Source organism: Cnephaeus nilssonii (genome assembly GCF_951640355.1).
Source record: "Cnephaeus nilssonii genome assembly, chromosome: X".
Lineage (NCBI taxonomy): Eukaryota > Metazoa > Chordata > Mammalia > Chiroptera > Vespertilionidae > Cnephaeus > Cnephaeus nilssonii.
Window position 1 is genome coordinate 21,390,151 of NC_137071.1, and position 16,500 is coordinate 21,406,650.

The window sequence follows — 16,500 nt, forward strand, 5'->3', positions numbered from 1 at the left end:
CAATGGATTATTATTATAACTAGAGGCCCAGTGTATGAAATTCATGCACGGGTAGGGCCCCTAGGCCTGGCCGGCGATCAGGGCCAATTGGGGCCTTCCAGCTGCTGGCCAGGGCCTTCCTTCCCTGGCTGCTAGCTGCTGGCTGGGCCTTCCTTCATTCAGCGCCACCCCCTGGTGGTCAGTGCACATCATAGCGAGTGATCGAACTCCTGGTCTCCCAGTCAAACTCCAGAGGGGACACTTCTCATATTAGCCTTTTATATCTATATCTATATCTATCTATCTATCTATCTATCTATCTATCTATCTATCTATCTATCTATAGATTCTTTACCTATAATCATACAACTCAGGTAATGCATAATAATAATTAAAAGATCAGGGAAACCACAAGAAAATAGATAATTAATTTTTCAGATTACTGTGAAGCTCCTTAATTTTTTCTGAAATACAATGGCTGAATGTGCCTTAAGTACCAAAGGGAGATAATACATTTGATAAATAAATTTAAAGGAGTCATGAGTATTTTCACACAAGTTATCAACAGAGTGGAGATTACACTGCTTTTCTGGTCAGTGTATAAACCTTAATAAAATAGTTATTTCACTTAGTCCTAAAAAAATTGACATTCATGGACTACAGAACACTTGCCTAACTCAATGACAGCTGCACATATAGGGCAACCACTGCATTTATCACCTTTGATATAGTACATATTGGTTTATATATTTCCTCTCTTTTAGAATGTAAGCTGTATGAGAGTGGAAACTTTTACTCTGGCTTAATATTTGATGCACTAGAAAAATGAAAGTATCATAAAAAACATAAAAGTACAGAATACAGAATTATCAAAATGTAGTACTACAGAGAAACAATCTGAGACATGGAGAGATAAAAATATTGATCCACAAATAGAATTGGGGTTATATTCAGGATACAAATTTAGGTTTCTTCAGTCTCAATCAATTATAGTGTTCCTTATATTATACCAAAAATCTATAAAATGGGAAAACTAGTATACACAAAATGGTTTATAACATGATGTCAAGGGCTTTATTGGACAATGTATAGAAGAAAATATGTAATGTTTATGATATGGAGTATAAGGAAGAAGAGGTTTCTTTGAATGTATGAGGCAAAGGTGAACACCTAAGATACATATAATTCCAAAAATATTTAACTTAGAATGCAATTTCAGTGGAAATGTATAAAATGAAAAAGTGCCATGTTCTGATAATGTTAATATGCAAAATACCACACAAATTAGCTTGTTAAAATAAGAAACTTCAGGAATATAAATGTTATGTATCAACTCATAATAAATAAGTAGAAATATTTTGAATAGCTTAGAACTATGAAAAATTCAGCAAAAAAGGAAACTCTTAAGAAATAGATATTTTCTATGTTGTGACAACCTGTAAAAATCATTGAATTACTTTACTGATGAATATTTAGTGAGGAAATGTGCCAGTCCTCCTTATTCCAAAGAAATATCATCTTGTAAAGGATGAACGAATAAATAGATGATTGGAGGCAAGAGTAATGAGGTCAGAGCTATTCCCAGGGTGGTATGAAAACCATGTAAGAGGCATCTAACTCAGACATGGAGGCAATGGTATTTGCCAAGACTTCTTGGAAGTCATGAAAGTTGAACTAAATCTTTAAGGATAAGTAAGCATTATCTAAGGTGAAGCAAAACAGGCAGAAAGCAAGCCAGGGAATTAGAGAGAGCAGGCAGTCATGTATACTCGTGGGAGCATGAAATAAGATGGTTGTTTTCAAGGGACTTCAAGCAGCATGATATAGAGAGCATGTGATTTGAGGTGGATAATACTGAAACATGAGGCTGAAGTAGTGTTCTGGGGCCAGTACAGATCATACACTATGCTAAGGCATTTGAATATTATCCACATGTCAAAAAGAGTGCTCAATAAAGACCTGAAATAAGGTAGGATTTAAAAAAGAAAGGAGCCAAGTAGGACAGATCTAAGAACTACCAGAAAAAAATAAGTTAAAAGTCTTTAGTAAATTCCTTGGAGTTGAAACAGAGTAAGACAAAGAGATAATTTCTTGGTGTCTTAAAGGGATATCAAGGTGAGTAATGTTACTATTTGATGAATTGTAGAAAATATGAGAACACAGGTTTGAGAAGGGGCTGGATTTATGAGTGCTGTTTATAAAGTATAGGACTTTTGATGTTTGAAATTATTCAATTAGAAACAGTCAGACAGATATCACAGTTCTTTAGCTTATGGGGCAAGAAAAGAATCAGAATAGATATATAGAATTGCAGACCATCAACATAGTATAGGATAACAACTATGTAGAGTGAGAAAGGTAATTAGAATAGAGACTTAAGAAATACCAGCACTTAAAGATGAGACACAATAATTATAAAATTAAGATATAAGGCAAAGTGAAAACTGCCAAGATGGAAGAAAACCAAGGGAGAGTGATTTTTAATGGGAGTCAAGAGATAAAACATTTTTAATTGTATATAAAACAAATGATTTTGCCACCCAGCATGCATCCTGGTCTCTTCTTATGGAAAAGAGCACATCATTTCTTTTGGGAAACTACTACCTCTTAGGCTCACACCTGATTTTTGCACGGCGTTGCTATCTATCAACATACGTCTAGTTTTTGAGTATGTGCCTGATTTATTTGAGAAACCTAATCCTCCTGTCAGAGTTATTGGTTGATGAATGATCATGTGACACAGTCAAAGCCAATGCTAATATGAGTCTTTTTTTTCTGAGAATTGTCCAACTATGTGATTTTTATAACCATAAGTGAAGACCACACTGTTTCTGGGAACCACCCGATGGAGTAAAAAAGGAGGGAAGCAGAACAGACACACTATGCTCTGCCTTGGTGCTGCTGCTTTTATTATAAGTATCAATGAATTCCACTTTTGTTTAAGTCAGTCTGAGTTGGGATTTTTGTGTCACTTCAAAAAGAAGAGTTCTAAAGTATGCAATGGGTTATACAAGAATGTCAATACAAACAAAAATTAGAAAAGATGATGATACAGACATACTTAGTAACAAAGACATTATTTGTAAACCTGGCCAAATATTTTTTAAATTACAATTGTGAATGAAAGAAAAGTGAGTTGTATTAAGCCAACATATACTGTTCTGCCAAGAAAGCTAGGAAATGGAACAACTGGAGACCCAAGTTTTGTAAGGAAGAAATAATAGGATTCAAATTTATGTCTAGAGATTTAGAGTCTCAATCTCATAACTATACCTTCCTTGTAAGAAAGGTGCCATCAAGTGTTAAGTTTACTTAAAGTAAACTATACTATAAAACATGCAGGAGAAGTGTAGATGTGATCATTCTTATCTTGTGTTCACAAGAATCTTTTAGGTTTTATTTTATATACTGAAATTTTAGCAAAACAGGATAGATGAAGGATGAAAGGTGTATAACAATAAATATATTAAATATATATCATAGATCCTTTCTTGACACTGTCTACAATGATAGCATTACAGTCTCTCAGATGTCCTCAAATATTAGCAGGTTCTGATAAGAGGAATAAAAATAAATTGGGAAAATTTAAATTTAAAATCATAAACAACAAATGTTAACATCTATTTTAACTTAGAGAAAGTATGCAAAATGTGCATATTTTCCAAATGGTAATAAAAGAAGGTCATTTGTTCAATTGAAAATACTGTTGTCCTTTATAAGAGTCAAGTTTTCAGGAATCTTCTTTCTAGTCACACTAAACAACTCTTATATTTATAGTTTAAGTACCAGATATTTTATTCTAGTTACTTTGGATAATTGGAACTTGGTATTCAAACTGAAAGGCTTTGAAAGAAGGCACACAAGGGTATAAGACAAGCACTCCATCAAACTTAATAAATCATCTCAGGAAATATTAGTGATTTCAAAACATATTATACATTTACTGTAATCAAAACAGTATGGTGTTGGCATAAACACAGGCATATAGAACAATGGAAAAAATAGAGACTGCAGAAATAAATCCACATACATGGATTGACTTATCTTTAATAAGGTTGCCAAGAACAAATACAAGGGTGAAAAAACTAGTTTTTCCAATAAATAGCCCTGGGAAAACTAGATACCCACAAGTAAAATAATAAAATTGGATCAATACTTTATAACAAACATAAAAATAAAATCAAAATGGGTTAAAGCGTTAAATGTAAGACCAGAGACTGTAAAACAGTTAAAAGGAAACATGAGGGAAAAGCATTATCACCTTGGTCTTGGCAATGATTTCATGGATATGACACTAAAACCATAGGCCACAAAGACAAAAATAGACAATGGGACTATATCGAACTAAGCACACTTCTGCACTGCCAAGAACAGTCAACAAAATAAAAAGGCAACCAATGGAATAGTACAAAATATTTGCAAACCACACACCTTAAAAAGTGTTTATCTCTAAAATATATAAGTAACTCCTACAACTCAATAGTAAAAAACAAAACAATAAAAAACAACAACAATCCCACTAACAATCTGGCTTTAAAATGATCTAAGGACTTAAGACATTTATCCAAAGAAGACATAAAAATGCCCAAAAAGTATATGGATAAGTGCTCAATGTCATTAATCATCACGGAAATACAAAACAAAACCACAATGAGATATTACCTTCTACCTGTCGGGTTGGAACTCATAAAATTTAGAGAAGTTTATCATTCTATTTGTGCATCCTTATTTTCTGGAAAAGTACTCAGAAAGTTACTTAACCTTGTTTTTGAGATAAGTAGTCCTCTAGAAATATTCATCTGGCTCTTCAACTCATCTAATGACTTCTTATTTTTACCATAATATATTTTGACACATGTATTCCCAATTGGTTCATTTCTTTTATTTTTATTTTTATTTTTTTAAATAAATCTTTATTGTTCAGATTATTACAATTGTTTCTCCTTTTTTTCCCCCCATATCTCCCCATCACCCGGTTCCCTCCCCCGCCCGTTGTCCTTATCCATATGTGTATGATTTTTGTCCAGTCTCTTCCCATACCCCCCACACAGACACCCCTTTCCCCCTGAGAATTATCAATCCACTCCCATTCTATGCCTCTGATTCTATTATGTTCACCAGTTTATTCTGTTCCTTAGATTTTGAATTCACTTGATTTTTAGAATCACTTGTTGATAGATATGTATTTGTTGTTCATAATTTTTATCTTTACTTTTTTCTTCTTTTTCCTCTTTTGAAAGAATACCTTTCAGCATTTCATGTTATCATCATCTTTTATTACTTTGAAGAAATTCATAACATTAATTTCACATACTTTTTTTCTATTTGGTTCACTAAATATGTTTGTCCAGTATAAAATGGTTATTTTGCTGTCTTTTATAATGCTGCAACTCTTCGTGAATCTTGTTTTCCTGAAAGGGCTAATGTTCCTCCTGTTTCTTTTTTGTTTTAGTATTGCATTTGTTTATTTTTAAAATGTTTTTATTGAATTTATTGGGATGACATTCGTTAATAATATTATATATGTTTCAAGTGCACAATTCTATAATACACCTGTATATTGTGTATTTACCACCCAAAGTCAAATCTCTTTCCATAATCAATTATCTCCCCTTTGCCCTCTTCTACCTCCCTCAACACCCTTTCCCTCTGGTAGTCACCATATTGTTGTCTGTGTCTATAGTTTTTTGATTTTTTATTTGCTTAATCATTTAACCTTTTTAACCCAGTACCCCAACTCACCTCTCCTCTAACAGCTGTCAGTTCATTTTCTATATCTATGAGTCTGTGTCTTATTTGTTTATTTTGCTCATTAGGTTCCAAATATAAGTGAAATAATATGGTATTTGTCTTTCTCTGGCTTATTTCACTTATAATAATACTCTCTAGGTCCATCCATATTGTCACAAAAGGTTAAGATTTCCTTTGTTTATATGGCCAAGTAGTATTCCATTGTGTAATTGTACCACAGCATTTTTATCCACTTATCTACTGACTAGGGGCCCAGTACACAAATTTGTGCACCTTGAAAGGAACTGTGGGCCACAAGGCTGCGGTGGGCACAGGTGCAGGTCTCGGCCCATCCTCCACACCCCCGCCTGACCCCTTCTGCCGCGGCCCCTGGTCCCCTGTCTTCTGGTAGCCCCACTCCCACTGCCACCACTCCCACATGCTGATAGTACCTATCCCGCTTGCACCCGCTGACAGCTGGCACGAAACAATTGGGGCCAGTGCCAGCAGTGGGTGAGAGCGGGGCTGGTGCCATCAGCGGGTGAAAGCAGCAGCTTCTGCCCTGATTGCCCCTCAGGAGCAGGGGGAGGTGGAGAAGCCCTCAGGGACAACTGGGGCTGGCAGCCACTGCTCGCACCCACTGATGGCGCCGAGCAATTGGGACCAGTGCCAGGCACTGGCAGCAGATACAAGTGGCGACTCCAATGCTGGCTGTGGCTGTGAGCGGGGCTGACACTGGCATGGTAACTCCAGCGCCAGCAGAGAGTGTTAGTGGGGCCATCACTGGCAGCAGGTGCAAGAGGCAGCTGCTAGCCTCGATCACCCTCAGGAGCAGGGGGAGGTGGAGAAGCCCAAAAGGGTGATCAGGGCCAGCAGCCACCGCTCACAACTGCTGACGGCACCAAGTGATTGGGGTTGGCACCAGGCTATGGCAACGGGTGTGAGCGGGTTCTCTAGTGCTGGCAGTGGGTGCGAGTGGGGCTGGCACCAGCAGCAGGTGCGAGTGCCGGGTCGGACCGTGGAATACAGGAGAAAAGAATTTTCAATAACCACCAGAGGCTCACCCTGATGACAGCGACCAGTGCTGTACCTTGATCTGGCAACCCCACTCACCTGCTCCACCATCCCGCTGCGGCCAATGCCTGCCATGTTCTGCGCTCTGCTACCCACCATGTTCCACACTCTGCTACCTGCTGCTGATGCCTGCCATGTTCTGTGCACACCCCCTGGTGGTCAGCACACATTATAGTGAGCAGTTGTTCATTTGTTCCACCATTTGGTCTATTTGCATATTAGGGTTTTATACATATACTAGAGGCCTGGTGCATAAAAATTCATGCACTGAAGGGGGGGTCCCTAAGCCCAGCCTTCCCCCTCTCACAGTCTGTGAACCCTCAGGGGTGGGAGGCGACCTGGCAATCAGGGGAAGTCGATGTCCCCATCACACCTCTGCTGTTGCCACTGCCGGCAACGCAAGCCTTGGCCAGCGCTGGTTACCTGAGCCTCAGGCAGCCCTGGGAGGCTGGGCAGCCAACATCTGAGGCTTGCCTGTCCCTCGGACTGGCCTTGGGTGGCTGGGGGACTGAGGGGACTGAGGGACTCTGGAGGCAGGCACGTGAGGTGGGCCCAGCCTTGCTGCATGCCTGCCACTCTGGTAGGTCTGAGGGTACTGGGCACCACCAACTTGCGGTTGTGGGCACTGCTATTTTTGAGGGTGGGGTAGTCAATTAGCATATTCCCTCCTTATTGGCTGTGGGTGCTGCCATCTTTGCGATGGTGTGAGGGTCAATTAGCATATCCCCTCTATATTAGATAGGATAGATGGGCACATGGGCTGCTTTCAAATCTTAGCTATCTACACTAATAAAAGAGAAACATGCAAATTGACCATACCTCCGCTACGCCCACAAGCCATGCCCATAAGCCAATCAGGAGTGAGTATGCAAATTAACCCAACCAAAATGGCTGTGGCCACGGAGTGAGCAGGAGGCTTGGGTTTCCCTGGTGATGTAGGAAGCCAAGCTTCCTGGCTGGCCCTGGCTTCAGCTCAAGGCTACAAAGTTTCAATTATAGAAGATAAATAAATCCCAGATACCAGGGCCTCTGCTTGGGTCGCCGGGGGGTGCGGCTGGCCTGCAAACCACCACAGGCCCCTCACCCAGGCCACTCCATGCCCCAAGGGAACACTCACCCAGATCCGGGACACCCTTCAGGGCAAACCAGCCGGCCCCCACCCATGCACCAGGCCTCTATCCTATCTAATAAAAGAGTAATATGCAAATTGACCATCACTCCAACACACAAGATGGCTGTCCCCATGTGGTCAAAGATGGCTGCCCCCATGTGGACACAGGATGGCCAGCAGGGGAGGGCAGTTGGGAGGGACCAGACCTGCAAGGGAGGGCAGTTGTGGGTGATCAGGCCAGCAGGGGAGGGCAGTTGGGAGGGACCAGGCCTGCAAGGGAGGGCAGTTGTGCGCAATCAAGCCTGCAGGGGAGGGCAGTTAGGGGTGACCAGGCCAGCAGAGGAGGGAAGTTGGGGGCGACCGGGCCTGCAGGGGAGAGCAGTTGGGGGGAGCAGACCTGCAGGGGAGGGCAGTTAGGGGTGACCAGACCTGCACGGGAGGGCAGTTAGGGGTAATCAGGCTGGCAGGGGAGCAGTTAGGCATCAATCCTTCTGGCAGGGTAGTGGTTAGGGGGTGATCATGCTGGCAGGCAGAAGCGGTTAGGGGCAATCAGGAAGGCAGGCAGGTGAGCAGTTGGGAGCCAGCAGTCCTGGATTGTGAGAGGGGTGTCCGACTGCCCGTTTAGGGCTGAAACTACCAGGGATCCTAAACAGGCAATTGGACATCCCTCGAGGGGTCCCAGATTGGAGAGGGTGCAGGCTGGGCCGAGGGACACACCCCCGTGCATGAATTTTGTGCACCAGGCCTCTAGTTGTTAATAATGCTGCAATGAACATAAAGGTATATTTATTTTGAATTAGTGTTTTGGGTCTCATTGGATATATTCCCAGAAGTGGAATTTTTGGGTCATAAGGCAGTTCCATATTTAATTTTTTGAGGAAACTTCATACTATCTTCCATAGTTGCTGCACCAATCTGCATTCCCACCAACAGTCCAGGAGGGTTCCCTTTTCTCTACATCTTCACCAACAGGTATGCAAGGTTGGTACAATATTTGCAAATCAATAAAGTGATATATCACATAAACAAAATGAAGGATAAAACAACATGATCATATCAATAGATGCAGAAAAAGCATCTGATAAAATCTAGCATCCATTTATGATAAAAACTCTCAGCAAAGTGGGAATAAAGGGAACATACCTCAACACAATAAAGACCATATATGACAAACACACAGGAAAAAAGTAAAAGTATTTCCCTTAAGGTCAAGAATAAGACAGGGATGTCTGTTTTCATCATTCTTATTGAAAATAGTACAGGAAATTTTAGCCACAGCATTCAGAGAGGAAGATATAATAAAAAGGTACCCACATTAGAAAGGATAAAGTAAAACTGTCATTATTTGTGGATAACATGATACTATATGTAGAGAACTCTAAAGATTACACCAAAAATATACTAGAACTGATAAATTAATACAGTAAAGTAACAGGGTACAAAATTAATATCCAGAAATTGTTGGCAGTTTTATACAAAAGTAATGAATTATCAGAAAGTGAAACTAAAAGAACAATCCTATTTACAATTGCAACACAAAACTAATGTACCTAGGAATAAATTTACCAAGGACTTAAAAGACCTGTACTCAAAATATTATAAGATACTGAAGAAAGAAAGTGAGGAAGATACAAATTATTGTAAGCACATACATGTTCATGGATAAGAAGAATTAACATTATTAAAATGTCCATACTACCCAAAGCAATCTATAGGTTCAATGCAATCCCTATCAAAATACCAATGGTACATTTTATAGATCTAGAAAAAAATATTCCAAAAATGTATATGAAACCACAAAAGACCCCAAATAGCTTCAGCACATTTGAGAGAACAATTAAGTTAGAGGTGTCATGCTACCTGATATCAAACTATACTACAAGGCCATAGTAATCAAAAGTTTGCTACTGGAATAAAAATAGACATATAGATCAATGGAACAGAACAGAAACCCACACCTCTATGGTAATTTATTATTTGACAAAGGAGACAAGAACATACAATGGGGTAAAGACAGTCTATTCAATAAATACTGTTGTAAAAATTGGACAGATAGGTGCAAAAAATGAAACTAAACCACCTCTTCTCACCATATACAAGACTAAACACAAAATTTATGGAAGACTTCAATATTAGATTCAAAATAATAAAAATCCTAGAATAAAATATAGGCAGTAAAATTTTGGACTTTTCTTGGAGTAATATTTTTTATGATATATTGCCTTGGGCAAAGGAAACAAAAGAAAAAAATAAACACATGGGAGTACATCATACTAAAATGTTTTTGCACAGCAAAGGAAATCATCAACAAAATTAAAAGATAATCTGCTGAATGGGAGATTGTATTTGCCAATGATACATCTGATAAGAGGTTAATATCCAAAATTTATAAAGAACGTATACCACCCAACACAAAAGAAATAAACAATCCAATTAAAAATGGGCAAATGACCTGAATAGATACTTTTCCAAAGAGATGATACAGATAATGGCCAATAGACATATGAAAAAGCAGTCTATGTCAGTGATTATAAGAGAAATACAAATTACTAGTAAATCCATAATGAGATATCACCTCATACCTGTCAGAAGTGCTATCATCAATAATACTGCCTGTTGTTTCTAAACCTTGGTTTATAACTTACATTCAGTAATGAGGACTAAAGCTATTCCCAAGTTTATGTGCCTCCTGGTGAGTTTCTGGAGTAGGTCTGAAAATATATCTGAAGATGCAATACCTCTGGAGGTATATTCTGGGCTCAAATAGTTCCAGTCCACCACTTATCAACATTGATGCTTTTTTTTTTCAGGATGGGGAGTGGGGGAAGTGGGAGAATTTGTTCTTTGTAGGACATTTTTTCCTTGGTGTGGATGGGAAGTGGGATATCTGGGGACTCAGCTAACATGCTTTCTCCTTTTATCCATTCACACTAAAACCATATTCAAGAGCCACATTGAATCTATGAGCAGTACTAGATTAATTCTGTTCTTTTTCTCCCAAGTAAACTTTTAACAGAAAAGGGGAAATTTATAGTTAAGCATTCCATTTCTATTTAAGACATTTATAATATATCCCAATATTATAGAAGTGAGTTATCTTGAAAGGAATGCTTTACCAGATAAAGTAGTCCTGAAATTCACTCTAATGTACTGCTCATAAGTTAAGAAAAAATTGTTAAAATATTTACCTTTACATAACTAAATGAATTACCCAAAATTAAGGATACAGCCTATAACTCAATCCTACAACTATCATAACTGGGAAAGACATTAAGAGGCACCTGGTTGCCTGGCTCAGTTGTTGAGCTTCAACCTATGAACCAGGAGGTCATGGTTTGATTCCCAGTCAGGGCACATGCCCGCATTGCAGGCTCAATCCTCAGTGTGGGGCGTGCAGGAGGCAGCCAATCAATGATTATCTCTCATCATTGCTGTTTCTATCTCTCCATTCCACTCTGAAATATATATTTACAGAGGCACCTGGTGGCAGAAACCTCACCAACCTTAATATATTATTATATATTATTCTCAGTTTTTATGGTATTAGTGGGAAAATGTAGTTCCTGATATATAAATTCTCTAAATCCAATTCAATTCTAACAAATTCTCATGATCTTTAACAAATTGGCAACCTACTGTTTTTGATGATTTTGATAATGTTTGGCAGACTCATGACTTCAAAATCCTACAGCCAATATAGAACTTAAAAACTAACTTGCAGTCTGGTTGCTAATTAAGACAGATAAAAATTTACTTAGAAATAGTTTAGTATAGTATGTACTTTTTTCTTTTCCCAGATATGCTCCTATTATATAATTAATACACATGAGAAGAGCACAAGACTGTTGAAAAATTCAGTCTTTATAGCAAGTTATTAAAAGTAATTATCTCCAAAGCAATAATGTTTTAACTCTGAAGCTAGTAATTCAATTATGTGACTATTTAAAATTTTTCACAGTTTAAGCAGTTTGTATTCATCAAAAAACATATTCAAAAACTTAGTGGAACATGTGGACTCATTCTGAGATACTGCTGTAACAAAATATTGATTTAGTTTGCCTAACTAAGTCAATATGATTAAATCTACAGATGTAATTAATAATTTACCATTACAAAAATTCTTAGTATTTTATTTTTAAAATAGTGTACTTTCATTATATGTAAAGGAAAATAAGAAATTAAAAATCACAAATATACAACCCCCAAAACATATTTTCTTCTATATACATTATTTTAGAGTGAAATATACAATATTAATTGATAAAAATACAATTTAAGCAATTATTTATTTTATTTTTGACAGCTTTATTGAGATATAATTGATATACAAAAAAACTGGACATAACTAATGCATATAATTTGGTGAGCTTGAAGATACATATACATACATGAAAACATCACCACAATCAAATTAATAAACATACCCATCACCTTTACTTTTTAAATTTATGTCTGCTTTATTTGTAACTAGTGGCAAAATTATTGGTTCTCTGATCCACATTTATTCCCAATCCCTCTTTTTCCTTTTCCACCTCTATTAGAAACCTGGGAAGGCTTACAATTTCATTTCTTGAACTTTCTTGGAACTATAGGTGATCATTTTATATACTTGTGGCCAACAAATGAACACAAATCTGCTGTGGATTTCTGGAGAAGGTGTTACTTATATGAGAAAGAATCAGATGTTAAAGGCTCTGCCTCCTTCTCCCTTTTTTGAGTTTTGAAAATAGACACATAGCCTTTAACTGCAGTGGTCATCTTGCTACCATGAGGAAAAGGCCAAAAGAATAAGAGACCTTGGTATCATGCAGTCATTGAACCAATGCGCCAGTAGCCAGATCCTCTACACTTTTTGTTATGTGAGAAAAATAAACCCCTATTTGGAAAACCATTGCTACTAGGATCTCCTGCTACTTAAAGTAGAAAACATTTCTACCTGATATATCAATTATATATGAACAGAAGATTTGACAGAAAAATTAAATCAGCCAACCTATTAGGGTACTTAAAATAATTGGTTAACAAAAGTTTTGTGCAATAAAGCATTTAAATAAAATTATTGAACTTAAATGGAAAATGCTTGATTACTTTGTTGCTAAGAACACTTAATCTAATTTATTTTTAAATTTTAAGATCCTCTCTCTATTGTCTTTTGTTTTGTTCAAGAGTCAAACAAGATTTTAGTAACCAAAATACACTTTCAATAAAGTTTTATGTATATATTTGTAAATAAACAATGAAGCCCCACCAAGGATATTTGTAAAATTTCATCATAACGTTTTGCACATGGTAATAGAAAACTGTTCATTAGAAATTAGTGAGATTACCCAAAGATACTACATATGTTCAAATCTATACACTCAACATTCTGTATATCAACTTCAGTTGCACAAATTAAGATGAATACCCCTTACATAATGTTGAAAATGTGATGCAATCTGCAGTTTAATTGGCATTGTACTTCCTCAGACATGCTCTCTTCATCACAAGTATCTTCTATTCCCGAAAGATAAGCTATATCAAGATGGCTCATCAGCTAAATTACATTGGTCAAAATGCCTGCCAACCAAGCAGATTAATAAATTCAAAGCAGGAACCCTCTCATCATCTTTGCTGTTCACTAAGAGCCTCACTTTAGAGTATCTTCTTGCAAGCTGCCAAATCAGTGAATGAGCCTCAGGTAATAAAGGTTTTTCAAGACAAGTCAATAAAGCACAAACATCTTCCCAATTCTGGAGTAAACTCTCTTCCTCCAAACCAATTACTCAGATACCCCAATGCACTTGTTACTGTTGCCTGATTCATTCTGCTAATAATACTAAGCAAGGGAGGAAAACCAATTTATAAAGATCTATTCTAGGACTTTGATTTTTTTAACTGGTCCAAAAGCCCCTCCAGAATATAACCTTTCACCCAGATAAAAAGTTTTCTAGCTTTTGGCACAGTCACATTACTATCCAACTGTTGTGATTTCCAGTGACTTATATGTCTGTTCACACTCTGTTGAACAGTTGAAAATTGTATCACTTGTTGCTGTTGCCACTGAAGTGTGGCCTGATAGCCTTCAGGAGCAGGTTGCCTTTGTTTTTCTCTCAACTTTCTTTGGGTCATTTTGAGCTACCACAACATCTGGACATTGAGTGGCTTTGATGTGGATCCGCCTCAAGTATTCCTGAGGCATCCTTGGGGACATAGAGGGATTAAAACCTTCTGTCAAGTCACAGGGCTCCACTGGCAACAGCCAAGGCATCAACTGCAGATTCTGCTGGTACTCACGCCATGGTTTACAATGTAGCCAGTCCCACATCTAGGTAACCTATCCATCACCTTTAAAAGTTTCATCCTGTTTAAAGTATTACACATGTCTCCTTTTTCCCCTCATTGACCTCTCCCCGGCCACCACCCCCAGCACATGCCCTCACCCCCCTAGTGTCTGTGTCCATTGGTTATGCTCATATGCATGTCCTTTGGTTGATTTCTTACGAAGCCCTCTTCCCCTGCCTTCCCTCTGAAGTTTGACAGTCTGTCCCATGCTTCTCTGTCTCTGGACCTATTTTTGTTCATCAGTTTATGTTGTTCATTATATTCCACAAATGAGTGACATCATGTGATATTTATGTTTCTCTGACTGGCTTATTTTGCTTAGCATAATGCTCTCCAGATCCCTCCATACTGTTTCAATGGGTAAGAGATCATTCTTTAATTCTGCAGCATAGTATTTCATGGTGTACTAGTAAATGTACCACAGCTTCTTTATCCATTCGTCTACTGATGATCACTTTGGCTATTTCCAAATCTTAGCTATTACTTTAAACAATAAATAATTTAAATTTAAAAAAGAGAATAGATCTGGAAAAGTAAAGGAAAAAAATAATAGAACTGGGGTTTCTCTAAAGACCTGGCTGGGAGGCCAAGTCCTCTCTGTGGCAAACTGCGTTGCCATGGAAACCACTGGGCTGGTGGTAGGGGACTGTGATGCTCTGGGGGAGGAGTGGTTTATCTGAAGACTTGGCTGGGAGGCCATTGCCATGGAAACCAGTGGCGTAGGCAGGGAGGGAATTGTGACGCTTGGGGGCAGGAGAGGTAATAACCAGTAACTTGTCCACTGTCTATCAGATCCCCGCCAGAGGCTTCCTAGCACTGCAGTGTGAGTGGTGCCCCGAAACCGGCCCAGAGACACCCCGCCTGCCGCCTCGATGACGACAACACCACCACCACCACCACCACCACCACCACCACCACCACCACGATGGCCCTTGCCAGTTGAAGCCCTCCCACAGCCCTTGAGGACCCATGGGCTCTCCCAGCTAACCAGCAGTCTCTACATAGGTAATGCCGTGGCCGCTAACAACAGGTATCTGCTATCCACTAATCATATCACTACAATCGTCAATATCTCAGTGGAAATCAACACATTTATTGAGGGCATTCAATACCTGAAGGTACCTGTGAGCGATTCTCCCAGAGCGCGCATAGGCGATTTCTTCGATACTATCGCCGATTACATCCACAGGGTAGAGCTTCGCCAAGGCCGCACACTGGTGCACTGCCGCGCGGGCATCAGCCGCTCCGCCACGGTGTGCATGGCCTTCCTGATGAAATACCATTCTTTGTCACTCCTAGAAGCTTACACTTGGACCAAGGCCTGCCGTCCCATCATACGCCCGAACATTGGCTTTTGGGAGCAGCTAATTCATTATGAATTCAAACTCTTCGCCAAAAACACCGTTCAGATGATTGACTCCCCCCTGGGGAAGATCCCAGATGTGTACCAGAAGGAGTATCAGCTGAAGATGTCCAAATGAGCCATCCTGCCCAGCCCCTGACACCTGCTGTGGATCCCACACCATCATGGAACCATGACTGCTGAACTTTGGTCTGTACTGACAACCCAATGACTTTTAGAAGGGCAAGCAAAAAGGGGGCGGGGGCTGCTGAAGTTTTTGGCTTTGTGACCCTTATCTTTAAAGAATAAAATCCAGTCAATGAAAAAAAAAAGTTTCATCCTGCCTGTTTTGCTTTTTCTTTTTATGGTAAGACCACTTAATATGAAATCTTTCAATACCTTTTTTAGTATATAGTACTGTTAGCTATAGGCACTATGCTGTAGAGATCTCTAGAACATAAACCTGAAACTTTATACACATTGAACAGCAACATTCTTCTTTCACCTACCCCACCCCCTGGCAATCACATTTTACTCTCCATTTCTATGATGTTCACTATTTTAGATTATGTATAGAAACACAATCATTCAGTATTTATCTTCTATGACTTGTTTATTTCACTTAGCATAATGTCTGCCAGATTCATCCATCTGTCACAAATGACAGGATTTTATTATTTTTTATGGTTGAAAATATATTATCTACCACATTTTTTATTTTATTTTTTTCAAATCACATTTTCTTTATCTATTGATCTCATGATGGGCATTTAGGATGTTTTCATGTCTTGGCTATTATAAATAATGCTTAAATGAACATGGGAGTACAGATATTGCTTTGAGGTCCTGATTTAAATTCTTTAAAATAGATACCCAAAAGTGGTATTGGTGCATCATGTGGTAGTTTTATTTTTTCATTATTTTGAAATACTTCCATGTT

General features: G+C 38.6%; 1 protein-coding gene and 1 pseudogene across 2 annotated transcripts; one reads left to right on the forward strand and one right to left on the reverse strand.

The window, feature by feature from the left end:
- Positions 1-13,413: 13,413 nt before the first annotated feature.
- On the reverse strand, positions 13,414-14,201 carry LOC307096125 (gem-associated protein 2-like; annotated as a pseudogene). Its single transcript has one exon. The product of its transcript is annotated as a gem-associated protein 2-like (transcript).
- Positions 14,202-15,090: 889 nt separating this feature from the next.
- Positions 15,091-15,699, forward strand: LOC307096127 (dual specificity protein phosphatase 18-like; the record flags this gene model as incomplete). Its single annotated transcript, XM_079765676.1, has 1 exon — positions 15,091-15,699. The coding sequence occupies one exon, from the start codon at positions 15,091-15,093 to the stop codon at positions 15,697-15,699; it is 609 nt and encodes a 202-aa protein (XP_079621802.1).
- Positions 15,700-16,500: the final 801 nt, after the last annotated feature.